Source organism: Micropterus dolomieu, linkage group LG05, assembly GCF_021292245.1.
Source record: "Micropterus dolomieu isolate WLL.071019.BEF.003 ecotype Adirondacks linkage group LG05, ASM2129224v1, whole genome shotgun sequence".
Classification (NCBI taxonomy): Eukaryota; Metazoa; Chordata; class Actinopteri; order Centrarchiformes; family Centrarchidae; genus Micropterus; species Micropterus dolomieu.
Window position 1 is genome coordinate 6,053,588 of NC_060154.1, and position 24,525 is coordinate 6,078,112.

The 24,525-nt window shown below is 37.7% G+C and overlaps 1 protein-coding gene across 2 annotated transcripts in view; it reads right to left on the bottom strand.

Annotated features, from left to right (window-relative positions):
* Nucleotides 1-24,525, bottom strand: part of LOC123970748 (disks large homolog 1-like) — a 115,402-nt gene that overhangs the window by 33,491 nt on the left and 57,386 nt on the right. For both annotated transcript variants that reach the window (XM_046049017.1, XM_046049016.1), the window contains exons 5-13: nucleotides 19,444-19,497; nucleotides 16,410-16,460; nucleotides 14,526-14,650; nucleotides 13,232-13,401; nucleotides 12,587-12,723; nucleotides 11,714-11,858; nucleotides 10,087-10,219; nucleotides 5,842-5,998; nucleotides 4,303-4,405 (exon numbers count right to left, since the gene is read on the bottom strand). In XM_046049017.1, the coding sequence (XP_045904973.1) occupies nucleotides 4,303-4,405; nucleotides 5,842-5,998; nucleotides 10,087-10,219; nucleotides 11,714-11,858; nucleotides 12,587-12,723; nucleotides 13,232-13,401; nucleotides 14,526-14,650; nucleotides 16,410-16,460; nucleotides 19,444-19,497 (1,075 nt within the window). The remainder of the gene's footprint in view (nucleotides 1-4,302; nucleotides 4,406-5,841; nucleotides 5,999-10,086; nucleotides 10,220-11,713; nucleotides 11,859-12,586; nucleotides 12,724-13,231; nucleotides 13,402-14,525; nucleotides 14,651-16,409; nucleotides 16,461-19,443; nucleotides 19,498-24,525) is intronic.

The following is a 24,525-nucleotide window of genomic DNA, read 5'->3' on the forward strand; positions in this document are numbered from 1 at the left end:
TTCAGTAATGACTCTCTACCCCACCAAAGAGCCATTAATTTGGACTCTTAACATGCCCTCTTCCTCTTACATCTAGGTTTGAGAAACTCCAGATGCCAGAGAAGGACACTGCCCCGAATTCCTTTGTGTGGGGCCAAACCCAGCTGACAGGTTGCCAGTCCATCGCAGGGCCACACATAGACGAACAACCACACTCACACCTAAGGACAATTTAGAGTCACCAATTAACCTAGTCCGCATGTCTTTGGACAGTGGGAGGAAGCTGGAGCACCCGGAGAGAACCCACGCAGACACGGGGAGAACATGCAAACTCCACACAGAAAGCCCTCTTAGAAATGATATGATACAGAAATATTATCATTTGTTAAATTATTAATTTCCCTAGCACCTGAGCAAATGATTGTTTTAAAGAAATAATCAAAGTTATCTCAGTCTCCTCTCATGGGACCAGAGCCCCCCAAGAGGACAAAATAAGTATTACATGTAATGCGTCTCCCGCGGTTTAATGTATCACTCTGTATTTTATTGTGTAATCTGATGCCATGTTCATGTAACTTCCTTATATTCTCTAAGTAAGAATGTTTAACAGCCAATATTATCCAGTAAAATGTTGAGTTAAGTTTCTTTCATCCTGAAATCCTGAAAATGTGTTTAACAGGTAACCATTCTAATCGTTACGACAATTAATTAATAGCTTTCCTTCCTTTTATCAAATGCTTAAAACTAAGAACGGTATAACTGTTTATGACATTTAAGGTTTCATTGTGGGAAAGTATTTGATTAAAATATGCGCAAATAAACATATTAGAGTTAAAACAGAGTCTCAGAGGAGAACGGAAGCCCTCCCTCAGGGGAGACAAGGCCTCAGAGGAAACAAAGCCCTCCCCCTTGGGGGATACGCCCCAAACAACAAAAGCACAGAGCCAAACACGCTCGCTCTCCTCTCTTGTCTTTTCGCTCTTGCTCTTTGCCCTGCACGCTTAAGGACCGTGCTCCGTCTCCCAGCAACGCCCTAAGGAATCCGGCCCGGCCTTGCCGCGAAGATTTCTTTGTTCTTTTCAAGCCACACACGCGAAGCGCCGCTCCCTTTCGTGGAAGTTATCTTTTTCTTTTGTTTGTTTGTTAAGAGTTATCAGATCGTTAAGCCAAGCAACTTTGATGTCAGGAACAACCAAGTTCCCCTAATAAAGCATTATTTCCGTCAAATTGACTTCCACTGCTCCCACCGAAGTTCGGACCCAGCCACGTGGGTCCGTTACGCCAGCAGTGATCCCGAGGACATCAAACCGATGAACCAAGTCAGGCTAACGGCCTATCACTGCAAGTTTTCTTCAACCACAAGCCGCCTAGGACGGACCTCCAGGACAAAACCTGCTAGTAAAAAGCCGGTCCTGGCAACCCAGCCGCTGAAACTGGACGCCTAGAACTAGTCGTGCGGCCACCTGAACACCATCCGGCTGAGAAACAACAAGTAGTAAGGCTAAAACAAGCTACATTCTGTGGTCGAGTTGATGTCCATTATTAGCTTTAATCCTTAGCCTTTATCTTTAATCCTTAGCCGTTAGTTTAATCCTTTAGCTAAAACTCTAAAAATTTATTTAATTAAATTTATTACCATAACTTGCGTTTATTGGTTCAAATTTTTTCCACAATAGACATCATTCTAATTGTTTGCATTCTGTCTGTTTTGTCATTGTTTATTTCTTTGATGTGTATTTAACGGCATTTATTTCAACTTAGTAAGTTAATAAATTTCACCTAAATCACAGGAACTGTGTGTGTGTATTGTTTAACTCTAGGTCACTGTAACGGAGGATTTATGCCTTCGATATGAGATTGACTGATTGATTAGATTGATTTAAGATAATTAAGCAATTACTACTAACCGAGGAAATAATTGTATAATTATTAAGCTATACTCAAGGTTCCTAAAGCCTTAGGCGGACAGCAGATCTTTAGGTGGTGCCCCAAAAAACAAACGAGAGTTATGATTTAATATTTCCGAATATTAATATTCATAATTATTATTAACAGTAACGTAGGTACACTACAGCTATAACACAAATATGTTTACTTAGCTGCTGTCAATCAAACACAGAGACTGACACACCCCAAAACTTTTATAAAGCAAAAATGGATAACTAAATGTGATTTCAGCTGGACACATTTAAAGCCTCCATGTGGTGAGTTTGTGTTGTGATACACTAAGGATTTCTGGTGAAGTATTCCTTTAAGACTTTTAAGATCTCATGCTGCTGTCCACGGTGCTGATCCTACTTAACACAGAGCAGACACACTCAACTCCTTTGAAATGCACTGATGTTCCTGCTGGTATTTCTGCCAAAGGAGTAACCAGGTACAACCAATCACCGTGCTAACAAGCTATCACCATCATCCACCTGTGTACAGACTGCCACGTTTTTCCGAATCTCTTGCTCGAGAGACAAAACCAGCGAATTAAAAATCAAGTTTATCTCTGAATTTAAAATATTAGTATGTGTATAAATTCAGTTCAGAGTTATCTTAGCTTATTATCTTCAACAAGAATCTGTGTGATATCTGGGTGGCCTGACTACTAAAAGGCTTAAAGACATCTTGAGTGTCTGCACTTGGGTTCTCCTAATCTCTATTGACTCCCAAATATCTGTGTTGCGCTTGTGCCAAACACTTTCTCAGTGGCAAAAGGGACAGTTTACCATATTAACATGTTCTGTTCATGAATGCAAAAGGAACTTACTGCATGTTCTTCTACTATATCTACTTACTAACTAAAAGTATAGTCTAACTTACACTATATTTTTAAATTGCAAAGCTGTGACATGACTGTTTAGCAAAGAGCTAATGACCAGGCTGTAACTATTTAATCTTTAATGTATCAATGCTATGAGATGAATTTCCAATGTTTGACTGGCCACAATCATGCTGGTTTGATCTGAGCACCTTGAGCCTCGTGTTTCCTTCTTTTTGCAATATCAATTTAACCTCAACATCAGAGAAAATAAAGTTAATTTGGGATCTATCTATCAATATTTTACACACTTTTTATTTTGAAATTAAAATTCATAATACATATTTCATGCTTGTATGACCTTTTAGAAATCATTATCCATATATCATGGTTTTCTGCCTGCATAAACTGCCAATGCCGTTGCATTCTGCAGCTGTTGGGGAACATCATTTTGTTATAATGGTGCCTTCCACATTTTAATGCATTTCTGTATTATACACTGGTCTTGCCTATAACAACCTTCCTGGACCACCTCTCTGACTGAATAATACATGACCAGAAAGACACACACAGCCTCATCCAATAAACACATTTCTGTGAATCAGGGACCAAATGCTGTGTTACTGTGTGTGTGTGTGTGTGTGTGTGTGTGTGTGCGCGCATACGTGAGTTTGTGTTTGTGTGTGTTATACTCAGGTCCCCCGCCATGAAAGAATCCCATTAGCTGAGCCAATCAGCAGTTTTAACATGGTTTCCTAGGTTACGGCCTTCTCAGTCACTCCCAGTAGACAAACATCATTCTGTCCCCTAGTGTGTGTGTGTGTGTGTGTGTGTGTTATTGTTATTATTATTATTTATTTTTATTATTATTATTGTTATTATTCCAAAATTTCAGTATATAAAAGTATGAAAATATGTCTTGTTTTCATTACTTACTATTAAGCTAGTTAAGCTTAACTAATCTGACAAGTGAATCACAACATAACATAATAAAATGTTACCAATAACTAAAAGATAATACTAAACCTATCACCTAAAATTGCATTTATGTCAGCTTTATTTTTTTCATTGCAGTGCATTTTGATTATGTCTTATTAACTTTTGGGCTTTCCTGCAGAGTGGAGAACTGTATGTGGCAGCAATACGATATTAATAAGTTATTATACAAGAATAAGACAAAGATGGTGTAGAGGCAAGTTCACAACATCATCAACAAAGAGTGACTTAACGCTAGGCTGAAACGTGGTGTTTCACTGCCCTCTCTTGTTAAACGTTTTAAGCCTGTTTCGCCTCTGACAACACCCACCTATACCATTGGGTGTTGTCAGATGTGTGCTCTGTTGTACCTGTATCCACACCCAACATTAATACCACGGGGTCATGAAGTACACTTGTATATCACTGCAGTAAGGTGAGAAGGTAAACCACAAGATGTCAGCAAAAGCAAGATGTTCAGGAGGTGCTAGTTTACTGTTTAATAAAAAAATTATGTCCTGTAGCAATTCCATTCATGTTGTCTTATGTAGTCATCTGTACACTGATGGCATTAAAATGTTATTAGCTGCAGTACTCACCCTCAGGTCTGTACTGTGCTACTATAGTAACGGTCTGTCCTGCATTCTTCAGAGCTGCGGCTGCCTGCTCATGTGTTGCACTGGACAGGTCCACACCGTTCACCTAAACACACACACACACACACACAAAATTACAAACCATACAGTGAATCAATAGCAACGCATGTATAGTGAGATGAGCACACCATTAGGAACACTGCACAGCTTGGGTTTTGGGTTTTGGGTCAATAACTGACAAGTGACCATTTGCGTGTAGTATGTGTGTACTTGTGTGAAAGCTTGTTTAATGCATAAAATCATTCACTGTGTCATAGAGCTGAGCCTGAATAGTTGAAGATTCGATGCTTCGATGGGCGGAGTCTGATTCGACTGTCAATCTCACAGTCGAAACTTTGCTGCGAAACAAGGATCATGCCATTTTGCCGACATGGGGGTGCTCAATGTCTGATTTTACATAGAACTACCAGTTTTCTCCCAAATTTCAATTTATAATGCTGTAAATAAAAAAAATGAGAAAATAAAAAAAGCTTTTAATAAATGTTTGTGTTGTAACCCTAACCCTCAAGTAGGGGGAGATCAGTGCTCATGTGTAGGCATAGCGTGTATGTGTGTGAGTATGTGAGTAGGTGAGTGTGTAGTGGCAGAAGAGGAACTTGCTGTAGAGACGGAGCCTTAACTTCACCGTTGTTGTGCAGAGTTGTCCGCACCTCGCGGGATGATCGGAACATTTATCACCATTGATGAACCACAAAAAGAATATTACATCGTTTTTAAATAGTACTTGAAATAGATCCGCGAGGAACCGCGACGTGCATGCAGCTGTCGGCCGCACGGCATGCATGCAAAACTCTGCACAAGACCGGGGAATAGCAGGCGAGCAGAGAGAAAAGGGTCAACGATAAGACTCAGTTGAGCTCGCAATCGCCGCACACAAACATGGTACATGATTTGACTATCAGTCGACTATAGGCAAGACTTACCAATTCGGATACGACTATGTTAATCGGTTTGTCAGGGACAGCCCTACCAATGTCAGCACTTATATCATAATACAGTCACAGTCATTCTGAAGGAATTATCAGTCCCTCCACAGTTTGACTAAATCCTGTTTGAATACTGTCAGTAGAAAATTTAAGCCATATTTCACTTTAGTGGCAGACAAAATACAGCTTTAACACACACACATACACACGCCCTATCAGCTTTTACTGGTGATTAACTGATTGTTAATGTTCAAACAAAATGATGCCAGTTATATGAAATATCTCTTTAAATTTAGATTCCTGTAGACACTAGGAATGAGTGCAAAGATGCATCAGAACAAGTTCAAAATATTCAGCAAAATTGCTTTTTCTTTGCTTTGCTTATAGTATTCTGAGTTGTATGACTCCACATCAAAAATGGACTGGATGACTCCTTTGTTAAGCCTATATATCCTATACAGTAAGAATAGTAGAATTTGTGTTATTTGTAATCAATGGTGACAGTACTTTTGTTTTATATCTGTGTATTCTGTTTGTAAAAGGTCTTAACTCATACCGAAAGGATGCGGTCTCCCTTTTGTAGCTCCCCACAGAGATCAGCTGGACCTCCAGCCAGAATGAAGGAGATGAAGATTCCCTCTCCATCTTCCCCTCCAACAATGTTGAAACCAAGACCTGTGGATCCCCGCTGGAGCACCACCCGCCTGGGATCCCTGAAGAATCACGATTTAAACACACACACTGTATTAGGGTGAAAGATAATAGTATCATACCTTTTTTTAACTATATATATATATATATATATATATATATATATATATATATATATATATATTACCCGTTTTGTTATCTTAAAGGTCAGTGCGTAAGTTTTAATGGTATCTAGTGGTGAGGGTTCTGAATAGTAGTGTCGTAGTCAAGACCGCCCAAACCGAGACCAAGTCAAGACCAAGACCAGAGTTTATCGAGACTGAGACAAGACCAAGACTTTTAGGGGCTGAGAGCAGTCGAGACCAAGACCGAGGGAGGGTGAGACCGAGTCAAGACCAACACCAGTTCCTTGCATTGCATGGCACGCAATAAAATGCGGAACGAGATCATTGGTACTTCACAAATTAATCTGAAAGATCCACATTCCCATTAAAACACCCACATACAAACACTAAGATCTGAAATCAACATAAGCATCGCAGGAAGGGGTGACAGTCGTTAAAGGTGACAACACATATTTAATTAGGGTTATTGGTTGCATTTGAAGCAACACGTTTTACTTCCAAAGTTCCGATGTTAACAAATAAATCAGACAATGCAAAAGCAATTTATTGATCCCAAAGTTACGGTCTTGACTGGTCTTGAAATAAAATCCCGAGTCCTTGTCCGAGACCGAGACAAGACCAAGACCATCAAAAAGTGGTCTTAAGACCGGTCTTAAGACCAAGACCGGTCTCGAGTACTACAGCACTACCAAATTGTACCAGTGGCTCGCAGTGCATTCATGTGCTCCTCGGATGGTTCCATTTCCCGAGTTGTGAAGTTGTCGACTTCAGTGTGTGTTTATGTGCTTTTACATCGGAATGTGGAATCAACATGGACTACTACAAACAATTGTTGGATTAGCATTATCAGAGCATATAAACAACAGCCAGACTAATTTACTCTACATGGCCAGCAAACTAACTGTTATAACCATATTGAAAATTACATGTTTGTAAAAAATGTATATGCATAAATCAAAGTTCTGTATACTTCTTTATGTCCCATGTACACATTATTTCTCTTTTTGCAATAAAGGCCTAACGAGGAAAAAAAGATTCTTATTATTCCAACACCACATGAATGCACTGCTTACCCCTCCCTTTCCAAGCGTGCAGGAGAAGCTACGGTGGCGTCACGCTCTGTCGGCTCTCGTGCTAAATAGTATGTGTGGGCCTCCATTTGTCCAGATTTCTCTTCTTTTCTTACTTCTAATGAACTGGTCGACTACTACTACAACAACTACTTATGTGACATGTTTTTCGTACGTATTCAACACATTCACCCATTTGTCTCTTTAGGCTTCTGTAGAAACATGGCAGCGCAACATGACAAAGGACATGTGGCGTATGTAGATTGGATTGGCTCATTTTAAGGTAATAAAAACATGACTGTTCATTATGTAGAGTCTTTATACACAGTTGAAAACATAGTTATGGATATTATATTGCATTTCTGTCAATATATCATCCTAAATATTACACAATGAACCTTAAATGCATGGTGACATTTGGTCAATCAATTATGACTCAGATAGCATAGTTCAAGTTTAGCTGCTGTTTAGTTGTAACACCTGCTTAATCACAGTCTTAGAACCAGTGACAAGGAGAAGTGAGAGATGACAAGAGGAAGACAGGATGAGAAGTTAAATAAATTAATATTTTATACTTACAACATGAATACAAATGAACATTAAAACATTGCAACGGTAGCATTTACTGTAGTGTATATATTCTGATGGTTTCTGAATGTATAATATCTGTAATACAATATTGTGTAGTGATCAATGGTGCATCTCAGTTGGAGGTGAGTCGATTTAAAATTAGTATCATTCACCACAATGACCAGCAGATGTCAGTATTGCACTGCCTCTGTTTGTTGCACCACCACAGTTAGTTACTCTGTCCTAAACACATACTCAGTCTAGTAAGTGGGTCGATTCTTTAGTAAATCAGCATAACCTGAATGTCTTTCAACAGAGGTAGAGATCAAGAGCACATGCAGAAATCCAAGCCAACACATGCAAGTACATTTTTAAGACGGAACTGAAAGCAGGTTCATCTTATTGTGAGAAGACCACTAGACCATCATGTGAACCTCACTTAAAATACTGGATGAAAACATTCACAATTAGTCTTAGTGAGTTATCAGTATATGTAGAAAAATGCTCAGCGAATTTATACGAATATGCAAAATTTGGATTTGGTCCCTTCATCCTCTCTGAATGAAATGGTTAAAACCAGGGATGCACCAATCCAAAACAGCTGGATCAGTGTCCGAACGTGAGAGATCCATATTTACCACAGTTTCTTTGTCGACATCATACAAATTACATTACATTCAACTACCAGTTACATTCATTAAGGTGGGCTGGCAACTCAGTTTTTAATGCCACAACTATCTCTGGCCTCATGTAATCTTACATTACAATGATTGCAATGAGTTCCGTACAGTGTAGTAAATTAAACAGATATTCCAATTGGGAAAACGAGAGAACAGGTGATGGATTTTGACAGATAACCCGAGTTAAGGTATTGGGGACACAAATGAATAAATTGTGACATATTTCACTTGCTTAGAGAGGAAGAAGATGTTCATCAATTGTGCACACTCAGTGCACATTTATTAGAACCCATAATCCTATATTTGCATGAGAAAATAATCAGAGAGCAAAAGAAAAAGAGATGAAAGAGAGAATAAAGGAGGATTCAAACCCAGAGGAAAAAAGAAGAAGGGCAGACATCAACATGACCATTCTGCTGTCAGTCTGAGGCTTATCAGATTTATTATAATCAAAGCACACTGATTGGCCCAAAGGGTTGTGACGAAATGAGTCATATTCTGGTAACCATGGTGACGCCAGCTGAGTGACGAGGGCTGTGATAGGCTGTAATCCCTCCATTAAAATGGATTAAAGACAGTAGAGCAGCACTGAGAACGTGTGTGCATGTGTGTATGTGCTTGTACATGTGTGACCTGAGTTTACACGGCAGACAAAATTCGCACTGCCATCTGCCTTTTACTGCCAAACACACACACACACACACACACACACACATACACACACACAGAGATCAGCACATCGAGCAGACGGGGACAGAGGTCACTCAGTGGGCTCTCTAGGTCTGTTTCCCAAGCTGCTGTCGTGGATCATTTTGAGGGCCACTTAAGACCTCTGAGGGGGACATGAGGCAAGTAAGAAAGGAAAGAGCCAAGAAGATAAAGAGAAGATTGACATTTGACCCTGATTCAACACAAATAAGAAGCTGCAAAATTTGACAGAATTTTATCATTGTAAATTAATGCAGAAATTTCTTTGGTTGACAAACCAAAGAAAATTGTGCAATAAGGAATGATATACATGCATCACATTTTAACATTTTAAACAAATAACGGTGTGACACTGACCTAATCAGCCAGAAAAGTTTTCTTACACATAGCTATTATAAATCTTAATTAGAGTTGTATGTCCAGCAGTTAGCATTTGATATATCAAATATTATCAAATGCATTTACCATTTGGGGACCAATTGCTGAAAATAAATTCCCTGTTTAGTAGTAAAATGGAAACAATAACAAGACGCCAAACAGCTTTTAATGTTAATACTAACTTCTTACTAGACTAGACTAACCTAATTAAAATAACATTTTCAAAACCATACTACAATGTCTATATTTGTATTGTATTTCAATTTCTATATCTGCTTGTTCCACCATATTTTTGAAACTACAGTATTTGATGTTTATATTGAAAAAAGGTCTTAATGGAAACAGATTTCTAGATATGCAAATTTTTTATACACATTAATTTCCTATATGCATGTAGTTCAACCCAACATATTTGGTTGTCTTTGGAAAGCCTAAGTGGAATTACAAAAATAATTACATAATGAATTTATTTGGTTGGGCAACATGTTTTATTTGGGCTGACTGGTCAGTTATGGTTTGGGTAGGATTTAACAGAAAGATGTTTCTAGTCCGAATCAGAGAAACATCCTTTGTTAGTACTGTCCCATAAACATGGACATGTCTGTGTGTGAGGTCTCACCTGGTGACGTCGTCGTCTCCAGTCATGGCCCTTGGCAGCGGTGAGTATCTGGGTGTTGTCAGTGGTGCAGGGCTTACAGACTGGCTGCCGCTCATGTAGGGGCTTATATGGTTGTCTTGATGTGGGGAGTACGCTGCGGGGAGACAGACTTATTTTATCTAGTGTCATACATAAGAGATCATGTCATTTAAAGGCTGAATGGGTACTTTCATGTACTTTTAGCATGGTTCCTAATTTGATACATCATCATCCCACATCTTGCTATGATAAAATAGTACATTTCCACTCCGAAATGTATTATCTAATCAATCACAGTTCATACTGTATCTTTGTTGAATCAGGCAGAGCAGAGAGAAAATGGTCAACAATAAGCCTCAGTTTAGCTGTAAATGTACAGAATAAGTTACAGTGACTAATGAACTGCAGCTCTGCACCTTCTCAAGATTAAAGCGGAGCTACCGTGTGTAAAACCCCCCTCTCCGACACACACACACAGATTCAACTATCACTCGACTATAGGCAATCCTTGACAAATCTGATTCAACTATGTAAATCCTATGATTTAAAGAGGTCATATATGTTGTTTGATAATATGCTGATTTGGAAAAGTGACAAGTGGCTGTAATTCAGTGGACTAAATTTACCCTGTCTGATTATCAGACTGTTACATAACACATTTAAAACTGTCATTGATGTCATCCCTATATCTTTTAAACCTTAACATATTATTTTTCTAACCAACTTAAAGTGGTTTAAAAACTATCTGGCATTATAATAAGGGAGACTGAGCACATTATGATCAGGGTCATCTAGGTGATTATTTATTCATGTACTCAAATAAAACTCTTTTAGATAACTTCAGGACTGTCATCTTAATTGTGTCAACCACTAGTAAAATGTATGCGGAGTAATACAATTTTATGGCTTTTTACCATGAAAAAAACAGTCCCTTATGGCAAGGTCTAATAACCACTTCACTAAGAGCAATAAATGCTATTACGGTCTGAAAAGAATTTAATAGAGAAAAGTCCCTCACTTCTATGCTGATGACTTGCAACAATATTTTTCAGACACAGTTTGGGGGGAGCTTTGCAATGTCTACATCTGATTCAACCATGACTGATCAGCGCCTTGATTCGTGTGAGGGTCTTTCCCATCACCACTGACAACACCACGGCCATTTGAAATACTAATTACGAAAAGCAACTCATGCCACCCCCTTACTTGAACCTGGGGTAAAACTCATGAGACATGTGTTTGTCAGTATCTATCAGCAATGTTGCCTTGATTGGTTGCTTGTATTGATGGTGGTTTGGTGATTCAAGCTTACTGTGCTGTTGTTGTTCTTGTAAGAATCTCTGCAAAAGGCATCAGAGTAGATAGGTGCATTTTATACACTGTCCTGAGCAGAAATCTCCACCAATAGCTTTGTTCCTTGCTGTTCTTTATAGTTCAACACCATCTGGCCTCTTGGCTGCAATGATGTGTGCTACATTCACTAGAGGACTGTTTCACTGCAAGTTGATTCTGATGTGAAAAAAGTGAGAACCTACAAACTAATGTTATGAAATAAACCATGAGCAAAACTGTTGCATTATGGGTAAGTCTCAGGAGTGTATGTACTCACAATTAGTGACGTCGGGTGGGGGGAAGTTGTCATTGATAAAAAGGGAGGTGTGTTTGGCCACACGGAGGTAAACAACGTCAGGAGTTGATTTCAGGGCAGCCACTGCCTCCTCATGAGTTACCTCCTCCAAACAGGAGGCATTCACCTGGAGACACATGAAGACACATACTGTACTTCCATGTGCAGGCATGTATAAATAATATGTTGACAACATTATGTCCACTGCAACACCACACCAGACTGCAACAAAAACATACAGTGTGTTGTTGTGTTAAATCACGTTTACAGGCTTGGAAGTAGAACAGAAGAGAACAATCTGATACAATTATACCCTTGTACACTGTCCTTCTCTAATACACCTAATTTAGTCTTAGAATATAACACACCCTGCAGGTAATGTGTAAGAATCTAATAAAGGGGGGTAATGGAGAGTATAAACCCGCACAAGTCATCCTAAATTCCGTGACTGTACTGTGGAATAGTTATATTTCTGGTTTTATTAAGGGAAAATAATTTCATATTTGATTTCACAAATGGATATTTATGACATGTAAATTCAATAAAAGCAATTCATAGCATGTAGTATTTGGTGCTATTAACAACGTTAAGGGATATTCATTATCTACTGTATAATGGGCTAATAAACCTGAATTCATATTCTAATCTGAATCTGAAAGTTGTTCAAGGAAACAACTCCTGTATTGTGTTTCATTTAAAATTGTACTTTGAACCAATAAAACTAACTTTGCATTGATGTTGACTATAATCTGCATACTAGACTCTACAACATTTGCATGATAATAAGTGCACAGAAGAGAGAAAGAAAGAGAGAAAAGGGACAAAAAAAGAAAATAATAGAAAGGTGTTTCTTACAGCTACAAGTTTGTCCCCTATCTGTAGCCGTCCATCTTTGTGTGCAGCCCCTCCCTCGATGATCTTAGTCACGTAGATACCGTTGTCCCCTGGGACATGTTGGTTTCCAACTCCACCTGCTATACTGAATCCTAAACCTGAGAGAAAACATGAGGAGGTCATATTTTTGATAGAATGTCTGGGTTTCCTGAGGATGTTCTTACTGTGGCAAAGTTTTGACATTTAGTTTTATATGTGATACAGTACAGATAGTGTAGTAAATGCGTAATCAAATTAGGTAAACCAGACCCTCTTAAATATTCAATATTTCATTCCTTTAATTGCTGTCATATTACTTTTTTTACTTTTTTTTACTTTTTTGCTGTAAAACACACTGTCTTTTCAGCAGAAATTGTGCCTCATCATGCTTTCTCACTTTTGAGTTCCAACTGATGTCTTTATTTCCTCATTTCTTTATCATTTATCATCTTTATCATCAGTAAGTAGTAGATAAGGATATCAACATCCTCAAACAACACTAAAGCTGAAAGGCATAACTTTAAAGTCATTGTTTAATTCCAAATACAATGTGCTGCAGTAAAGTCTGTGTTTTACTACTTACAGACCCCACTGTATGTTCTGTTTACCTTTGTAGTATTGTCTCACCTTTGGGCCCTTTGACCAGCTTGATATCCATGATTCTCTCGGTGAGGCTCCTCCTGCGTCGTATACATAGTCTCACCAGACCCCCTGCATCTTTCAGGGCCTCCACAGCCCCGCTATGGGTCACCTCCCTGACGTCTGCCTCATTTACCCGGACTATACAGTCATTTACTCTGCACAGCAAAGTTACATACAGTAAAGAAGTTATTTGATTTGCATAAGGAGTACATAGTGAAGTCAAAGGATACATATCACCTCCTAAACTCAAGTGTTAGTCTTTCACTTTGAAACTAGAAGTCTTGTTGGGAGAAAGCAAATAATATTTTAGTTGTTTGAATTATTATTTAACTTCTTTCCTTTTTAATGTGAAATTAAGGTAAAGAACGTTGACTGAGCACATGTTCTCTTTTTCTGACATGCTTCGTACAGTTCACTCATTTGTATGAAATTCCTGGCGGTTTCAAGTGAGGACAGGAAAGGCATCAAGAGGAGCGAGAGGAATCTCAGGCCAAGGCAGTTTTATTGAGTTTTATTTTGCTTCTGTCGAGTTTAAATCAACTATGTTTTATGATGTTTTAACAAGACAATTAAGCTAGTCTTATGTCAGTAAAACAGATAAATCAGAAGGTCGATGGCTGTATTTTTTCTGTTTAATAAGGAAAACAGGTATAAGAATATTTCGCATTTTGTGAATATATTTTGTTTTATTTATTAGACTAAAAAAGATAAAATAGCAATTATATAATGTTCTGAACTCATTGCTCGCATAAATCTCCCAGCTGAAGGGTGCGACAGGCCTGAGCTATGCTATCGTACTATTGCTTCTTGAAGTACAAAGTGGTATTACAAGACAGGGTGAGCCAGGGCTGGCTGGTTAGCATACACAGACGTCTTTGACATAAGGCCAGAACTGTTACTACACTGCATTATGTTGATAATTTGTTGAATGTTTTAAACAAAAATGCCAAATATTACACATTGTACCTTTAGGGTTTTGGTTAAGGTTAGAATTAGAAACGGGAAAGGGTAATGGTTGGGGTTATGTAGCTGTTATGGTACAAGTACGTTTACTGGTAAATAATGTAAGTCATCAACTCCTCCCAATTAATTAACAAAAACAAGTGTCATTGTTTGTATCCTTTTTCATCAAAACATATACATACGCAAATGCTTTGAACATATGTCTATGTGGATGCATGCATGTTTATACGCACACACGTTTACTAAAAGTACACAAACATACAAGTGTGTGGTATTTCAACGACTGTTTTCATAGTGTGTGCGAGTGTAGGTGTACCTGAGTCGTCCATTCTGGGCTGCGGCTCCTCCAGGTATAATCTTGGTGATGAAGATAGAGGGGTCTTCACCAATGTGTGGGTTATCTGTCCCTCCCGCGATACTGAATCCCAGGCCTGAGTTACCCTACACATGCATACAGAAACAAAATGTGATTTAAGGAGAAAATAAACACCATCTGAACATACATACTGAAGAAAATGTCTCATGATTGCTCCACGTATCTGCCCTGCCTCGAATTAATTATATTATTTATTTACATTAAAAAAATTTATATAAATAATATACAGAATTCTTAGGATGTTTTTTAATATTAACTAAACATTATAATGGATTATAACCAAAACACACCTAGGTAATTTATAAAAAGCCGATAACCACACTGAAACAATTATGAACACAAGAAAACAAAATCTCACACATCATTACCACTTTTTAACACTGCACCTAATATATTACCTCTCTAAAACTTACTAATCACCAAGAAGCATCTATTAAACATTAAATCTTATCAAAAAGTCATATTCATTCAAAACTACATCTGATATCACTTCTTACAAAAGTAGTTTATCACCAGAATAAACGATATGTCATAGGAGTCTCTCCAGATATCACTTATTACCAAATTATACACAATAGATCGCCTCTGACAATGGAACACACTACCAAGATGACAGCCCTTGCTCTGTGCATGTTTCTCTCACTCTATCATGCTTTGCCACCGGGTTTAAACCTAGTGTAATGTCTGTGCCTGTGTTTGTGTGTATGGCCGTAGTGTCTTTAAAGCAGATCCCGTCAAGCAGACAGAACCAGGTCACAGGAGAATAGAGAGAGAGAAACGGAGAGAGAGCCTCGGGGAGAGAGAAAGGGGAATATAATGAGGGAGGGGGGATCAGGAAAAGAAAGAAAGTAGGGAATGGATGGACGAGGAATTGAGAGGATGGGGAAATAAGGTCAGAAGAGTTATACCAGTGGTGGGACTTAGTGAAGGAAAAGCAGAACGATGAGATGAAGGAGAGGAGAAAGATTAGAGAACAAAAAATGCTGACATAGACCTCATACAAGTTTTAGGACAGAATCTTTTGGGTTTTAATTGTGTCTTATCTTAACACAAGAAGATCAGAAAGTAACTTTTCACAACATGTAAACATGTGTAAGACCTCAGTGAGGAGGTGATAGGGGTAAATAAAAAATTGTGTAAACTGGTGAGTGACCTGTAAAACCGCTGTAATTTATGATTTTTGTTCCTTAAAATACCATTGTCATTTAACTTAGTTCGGTGAGATACAGGATTACAAATACCCTTAATTTACCTTATTTAAAATAGTAAATAGTAAAATAGTAGTGAATTATTTTGAAAAAAATAAAAATAAAAAACACTCAAAAAAGGCAAAGTTTGCTGGATTAAGCCTTGACCATTGTCTAACAATATTTACATCATTTTTACTTTACACACTGTACATCCGAGTGGCTAAAATATTAATGGGCTCTAGTTTTGGTTTGACATTTTTTTGTTGACTTTAGAACTATAAAAAGCATCAAATCTAGACGGCTCACTCAGATGTATACAAATTAAGTGTTCAATCAATCAATCAATGTGCATCTTAACTTCTCTCAGAACAAATATTTTGGTCTTTTCATACCTTATCAGCTTTTGTTAATTTTGTTCCAGCATTTCTTCTGCTTTCAAATAGACAGGCACTCAAAATCATTTCTGCTCTCGACAGCACTAATGATGTTTTCAGCCAGATTATGTGTTTGTGGGAAGAGCAGGGTCAGGCTGAACAGATGGAGATGTCAATGAGGTGCTGATGTCACTGAGGACATTTACAGTTTGTATAATAGGAATTCATGTTGGCGGTGTGTTTTCATTGAAAGTTTTTACCCGCTCCAGTGTAATTTCCTCATACTCATAGTCTGCTTCTGTTCCATTGACCTGTCAGAGAGGAAGAAAACAGAGGCGTGTCAATTAAGAGTAAATTCTAAGAGCTGTTTTCCTGTAATGGATACTAAAATGCTCATTTGACTTTACGGTAAAGCTTCTGACATTCATAATTTATATGCAGTGTTTTTATCTGTGTTATGTCAGTTACATGATCCTGTTAAGTTGCATTAAACCTTCAAGTTTACCACAGCGTTATCATATTCTCACTGTTTCTGCATGACATGAATGTATGGATTGAATATTCTGTGCCAGTATGTATGCAATCACATATCAGCAGTACTGGAGTAAGTAATCAACCTTCTTATAATACTTGCATGCAAAGAATCTTGATTTGTAAAGTAACTAGTATCTTAAGCTCTCAAGCAAATGTAGTGAAGTAAAAATATTTCCCTCTGAATTGTAGTGGAGTAGACATAGCATGTGGCATGAGATTAAAATACTCAAGTGAAGTACAAGCACCTCAAATTTGTACTTATCATGCCTATATGCCTATCAGTGTTCAGAAGTTGAATATTTTTTCCAGTTTCCAATTTAGACATTTGATATTTCATGAATGACGCATGAATCCCAGAGATTAAACTAGTAATGCGTACTTAATGATGATGTATCTCTGATGTCATATTTAAGAACATCCCTGATGAATAACCCATGAGACAATAAGAGTGCTCAGCCAGGACTGCCTGTGCTATAAAATATATTAATGTCTATATTTCCTGACTGAATGAATAGCACACGGAACTAAATCCGATCTGCGTGGACTATTATATATTTTGTGTTCCTCTCTGTTTTACTGGGAGATGAGTGTCTTGGTCCTGCCATAGCTGCTGCATGCAGGCAGGGTGGCGCACACACACATACACACACACAGTGGTCGAGTGGCATCCTAATGGCCCATGTAATCCCCTTGGCTGTAATCTGTGTCTCTGTGCAGTCAGATTAGTTTAGATTTTGAATTTCTGTCATTTCAAACAGGAGGCACAATCATCCACCATGTGCAGTGTGTCTGCTATCACCTACTATACAGTCTGAACATCAGATTATTCTTGAAAAACAGGGGACAATAACTCACTGCCATTCTTAAAATGTTAAATTTATTTTTGTGATAGGTCCTGTTTAACAGAGCCCATTTATAATTTAAATAAAGCATGATAAAATGAACTAAGGTGCAGCCCTTATTTCCTATAGGCGCAGTAGGTAGAAACGGCCTTGTGCACCTGCAGTGCATTAAAATTTATTTTCCTATTTAAAAAAGGGTCCCCCCTCTATTCGCTTTGAAAAGAGTCATAAGCAATGAAAGTACGGTGTTTTTTGGTATTTGTTACATACATTAATCACATTTGTTGGAATGAAAATAACAGTCAACAATTATATCTGTGAAATATTAAGAGAAATCTGCATGACAGAAATCTTTTTCTCTCTCTCTCTGTGTTATATTCCAGGTGGTTCAGCAGGGAGTAATTCCACATTAATTACATAATAAACTTATCTAACAACAACAGACAGTGATTCTCTGTGGCAGCTGGCTACCAGTAAAATGACATCTGGATCCATCTAATTCTGGACTGAGATTTTTGTCTAACATGAAAAGGCCAAAAGAACAAACGTGCTTTCACTATTGCACATTTTTATGGGGGAGAAATATGGAAATTACTGAACATTTCTAGTAGAAGTTCCAAAAAGTTCTGCAAGTCTTTATACAGTAAGTAGAAACCACAAGATCTGTGATTGCTCTGCATGTGCTGGTTTATTTTTCTCCCATATGCTTCCAGTGATCATAGGGTTTGTTAATATTAACATGGATCAGCTTTACCTCCTCCTCACTCTGTATTCCAAAGTGAGTAAGAGACACTTCAGATATATAAGGAATGGACAATGCTTGATAATGCACACCACATTCATCTGCCATAAATCCCTACACTAGAGACATCCACACTGTAACTGGTCAAGCTTAAGGACAGACACGTCAGGAAAAAACATTGTTTGTTTCATGCACTGGTCAATTTTGAGATTTTGGGGTATTTTAAATAAAATATCTTCTTTCAGACTAATGGAAACAAAATGTCCAAAATAAACATTTGAAAGAGTGTGTGTTTGCGTGTGTGTGCGTGTTCAGTAAGGCCTTACGTTGCAGTTATCAGTTTTGATGTGTTTTAGATGTTCTATATTATTGTTGCTAAGGATTGGATTAGATATTGTTAGATATTGTTTGTAAATGGTGGTTTCCATTTTGTTATTTTTTTATTTTTTTTTACATAGCATTTAAAGGTTGTTTTCTCAAATTTTTTTTTTTTTCTCACACTTTTTACTGAGGGGATTTTTCATATATAATTCATAGCCTCATTTATATAAAAAGATTTTCAGAAAAAAATGTATTTTCTGATTTATGGAGTGATAAAAAGAGATATCCATAATTCCCTGTGAAAAAACCTTTGACTCCAATATGTCAACAAAATGAAACAATTTTGAATTTGGCTTCATCCAAAGTACATTTCTCTGGTCTGGAAATGTGTGCATATTTAATTAGATAATACATAATTAACATATTTAAACACATTTCAGAAAACTTTTAATACAAAAAAGTACTGTCTCACTGTCTTAATGTCTTAATGTTATCAACTGGGTTGATGTATTAATGTTATCAACTGGGTTTCATGGTTATATCTATTAGTTAATTTTTTTTTACCCCATTTACCTGTAGTGTCTTGCCTTCAACAGTCATTTACTGGAAGGTGGTGTGTTCATTTTGATGCTGCATGAGCAAATCTCTATGTTTTATGTTACATTCTCTATGTTCACCTATGCTACAAACAGGGGCCAGTTCCAGCCACCGGCGGTCAAAAAATAATGTTCAGTGGTCCATACACAACCACTGATTTGTAATTAATTGTTTATCATTATCAGGGTGCAAAGTACACAGCAGAGTAGAGGTTTAAATTTGTTACTACTGAAAATATATATTTGAACAGGTACTCACATATGGGGGGGTGTCGACACTGTCGGTGTTGACCACCACTGGAGGGGGGTTGGCCTGCAAGAGAGAACAGCACAGAACAGAAGTTATTAAACACTTTTAATTTTAAGGATATTATCATGAAACCGAAGGCATACAGTATTTCACCAAGAATGCTGATGATTTTTTTAGTATGAAACATCAGAAACACAAATATGCAGGGATGTGAGAAAATGACTTACTTGTCTCATGTTTTGGTACAGCATGTTTAGTACATCTGTTATAGATTACCACCACGGAGCGACTGCATACACAGCATGACATACTGCAAAGCACTTATATTGGACAATACTAATATATTACACTGTAACAGACAGTTTTATCTAGCTCTGTTACTGTGCCATAAAGTACTTTTAGCAATTGAGTACTGCATCACAATACCCTCTACTTTTACATTTTACTCTAATAGTCTGTAGGATATTGTACTCTACTACGCTGTACTATTCTGTCCTATTGTATGTCAACTGCATTATGGCCTGGTTCAGTCCAGCGTAGCACAACTAGGGTTAGAGCAGTAGCAGATGATTGACATTATGTTTTCTCTTGCTTCCTACACAAGCACAGCAAATGGCAAACCACAAACTAGCTAATAAATAGCCACAAGGTGTCCTGTTCTTCTTGTATTTGCAGGGGGAGCATTGGCCCCCATCTTATCATTCCACCTTGTTGCCTCCTGCCTCCACTTTTTCCCTTGTATCCTCTCACTTTCTCCACAGAAATTATTTAATGTTCGCCAGTGCAGCGTCTGCAGCTCTAGTCTTTTCCAACAAACCAGTCTGTGTAAGATAATCTGATACTCCAGCTCCTGTTCTGCAGCCAAAAAAAGTCCACAATCGAACCAGCTAACCAAGCATCAAATAAGTTAGCCAACCAAATGGACATTCCACCCAGACTTCACTTCACGGCATCAATGTGCAACAGAGCAGCAATAGCATCTATCCCTCTACACTAATCTCTACCTCTCTCAGCCCCCCTTTTCCAGTGCTTTATCTTGTCACTCTCTTTCTAACACACACACACACACACACACACACACACACACACACAAATATATCATCTCACTCCATGTCTCTCTCTCTCTCCACCACATGTCAAACTGTCTGTCAGTCAAGCTGACAGGATGCTTGATCCCGCATGGGAACAGACAGAGAGGGGCGGTGGGGGATCAGAGGGATTATATGGTGGGAGGAGTCAGATCTGCCTGCTCAACAACAGCACTGAAGAGCAGAGGGTGCTCATACACAAACATCCCAAAACAAAAAACACTAGTAAATAAAGAACCAAAATTAAAAATTGGTGATTGTGAGAGAGGGAATCTATGTATCAAATCTACGTACCAAACATCATATTGTTTTTTCGTACATTCAATTTTATGCTTAAAAACAAACAAACAACAAAAAAAAACAGGCCATGAAACAAATTTGATTTTGACATTTGATGTCTCTGATTTGTGTGACCATTATTCGTCTATTGACAGTTATTTACTCCATTGTTTGTTGCACTTGATGGCCTACCTTTTTAATGTAATGAATATGAGCTTGAACCTCAATGTGTTTAAAATTGTCTTGTTAAAAGCCCAAAACACTAACAACACTTATATTGACACTCATATATTAATTACATTTAATTAGGTACAGACATCTCCCAAGTATATCTGCAGCACATTTATCCGATTTTGGATTCCAGATTGAATATAAAAAGAACATATGACACACAGATTGAAGGAGATGGAGGGGGTTGGGGTAGTAATATAGTAGGGTTCATGGATATTGAGAAGACAGAAAGGGATCGTGCTGGCAGTTGCAGCTGTTAGGATCTCTGCGTTTGTGTGTGTGTGTGTTGATGTGAATGAAGGGGACAAAGAGAGAATTACAAGGGGAGGGTAAGGATGATCACTGTGTAATTATATTCTGTATAAAGCAGTTACTGTCACAAATATTCTGATGTCCTGACTCCAAGACACATTACAATACTACAGGCTCATGTATTCTTTCAACATAGGACACTGTTTAATGAGTATCAATGCACCATATTTTAAAAAGTTAAGTTTATAAAGTCATATAATTTTTATCTGCAAACTTGTGACTACTGCTTTCAGATCAATTTAGTAAAAAGTAGGAGTAAAAATGAGTAAAAAGTATAGCAGCAGATAAGTAAAATAGTACCTTCAAATTGCATTGTAGTATAGTTCTTGAGTAAATGCACTTCCATCACTGATTACAGAATGACACTGCAGATAATTTCTAGATAGGTACTGACACTCTTTGTACCTAATAGTTTAGACATCATCTGAGTGTGGCACTTAAATGTGATTTTTATCATTGTAATGAATGTCAAGGATGAAATAAAATAACATAATCAAATATAAATTGTATATAAAAAAAAAATTTGATCTGAAGTTTTTGCTTCTTATAAAATGCTGGATACTTTAACCATGTTACAAATTCAAATAAATCAATCTGATGGGGAAAACTTATGGTTCATGTGTCAACATGAACTCATTTTACACTAAACCCATAACTTGTGATAACTTGGGTAACAAGTAGATACTGCTTGTTTTAAAGAGGTATCGAGGTTCTGATCTTAACTATGTATTTTGAAGAATTACAAAGATAACCTGTAAATTCTCCACTCTGTCAGTATATTTTGTCAATATAAATATAGTTTGGAATTTAAACAATATTAGGTTAACACAAACCCAGTGCATTTATAAATCTGTAAAGCCCTTGAAACATTTCACCCTGTTCTTCTTTGGTTTGAACTTAAAGGCTAAAGGCTATTAAGTGTTTCAATGTATTGGCTTAAGACTCGCCCTACTTGAATCCATATCTCAGATGAAATGTTTCATCTGACTGCAGAGTCATGTAAGCCAATACACCTTTATGCTGACGTACGACTACCGCCATAAAGTTGACTTACCTTACCCATTGCCTTGCCTGAGCCTAACCTCACTCCTTTACCATTGTAACAGCAACAGCACTGTACATAGCACACACCTTCTGTGTGTGTGTCTCTGTCTATGTGTGTCATTCTGAGAGCGACAAATCCAGTGTATTAGTCAGCTGGTGATTCTATTGACACGCCATGTCAGGATGCACGCTTATGTAACGTCAGTGAGTGTGTCAATGTGTGGTCGGGGTTGTCTTACATGAAAAGGCCAAAAGAACAAACGTGCAAATACAAACAAACAAGCACTTACACAACATCCATATCCAGACAGTGATTTGTCGCTTTATGCGAGTGTTAGTTGTTGTTACATAATTGTTGTTACACCAGCTGTGTTACTGTGGTATTATGGCCTGGTTCAGTCCAGCACAGCACAGCTTAGAAAGAGACCCAGAATGTCACTGGTTTGTCTGATTTGTCTGAAGTGCTTTCATCATATTTCTCATCTCGCTGTGCAGGATGATTGTTAAGAAATGTTTGAGTAGGTGCATATGTGTGTGTGTGTGTGTGTGTGTGTGTGTGTAGGCTGTGGGAAAGATTTTCCATCAGTGCAGGGTGCCGGGTTCAGTTTCTACACGTCATCATAATAATTAAATTATCAAGAATGAATCGTGATTCAATTAACAGAAATCAAGAATCGCAAAATTACACACAGCAGCAGTTTGTTAAATAATCAATCAGCACAATGTGCCGCATTATGCCAGTAAGACACTCATGCATAGAAGAACATGCAAACATACAAAGTGCAACAGGAAGTCAGTCATTTGAGATTTCATTGATAGTACAGAAAAGCCAGGGTTGAGAGGTGAAGAGTGATGAACACATTCACACACACAAATACTCCATCTTCCTAATGTGCAGTGAAATTACATTTGACTAATGAGCTAATCAGATGACTCTAATCAAATCAGAGTGGCCATGCTAATCACGCTAATCAGAATGGCCATGCTAATCAAGCTAATCAGACTATCACTACCTGCTGTCTCCGATCACTGTGCCAACAGCAGATGTACAGCACAAAAACTACCCAACCAGCAGATAATAAGAGGCAGCTGGCATGTTGTATTCTTTTCCTCAGGTCCCTATAGTACAGTTTATACAATACAAAAGTCCTGTTACACTTGGATAGTTAAGCTCTTTTGATTATATCATTCGAGAAGTTGATATCGACCACAACCACTTTTACGCTGTTATTATTGCATTGTCATTCTGTGATGTTCAAACAACTGCAGCCTTTACCTTGCAATTAATTATTTGGGTAAACCTCTCATTTACCCAAAATCCGGCTGGTCTGAGTAAAAGTGAGAGTCGCACACACTATAAATATAATGATATTCTTTTTAAAACTGGTTTGTGTGGAGAATGGCACTGAAGCACTTTAGGCTGCCAGTGCTTCACTTAAAAGAGCGGTTTGACAAAGATAACATTACCATACTGACATTATAAAATGTCTCCACTATTGTGGTCAGATATAAGCATAACACTTATAGCAGCCAGCATACTTTGTAGACTTCTCATTACATGGTGAGATTGTGTGTTTAACGGGGATTGATGTCACGAAATACATTTCTTCCGTATTCTCTTTATCCCCATCAATCCTTTAGTGTCTAAAATATCTTGTATGTTGTAAGTACTGATTCCATGAGTACAGTATGTAATCAATTTGACTACATAATTTGTGTTATGTTTCTTAATATCCATGTATTCTTTCCACCTTTCAGGAATTTAAGTTCTTTTCAGATGTTTCTTTCTCCACAAAATTGTATATAATCTAATGTGCACCTTCAAAGAAGGTGCATAGACCTTTATCAGGCACCTACTTTAATGACTGACAAAGGTGTATGACCAAAATGTAGTGGCTTTTAAAATATACATATTTTGTGCTAACAATGTGAAGGAATCTACCACATTTACAAAGTTTTAGTCTTTAGACTTATTACTGCAACCTGTGTTCTATAACAGCGTGTGGATGAGAAATAATTTATCAAATGCACACATGCTGTCCTCTCCTAGAATCAGTGGCCTATTTCACCCATCAAACCTACCTGCACATTGGCCTGTATCTGTGGAAAGTGGTGTATGAGGGGCACGTGTGGGGGC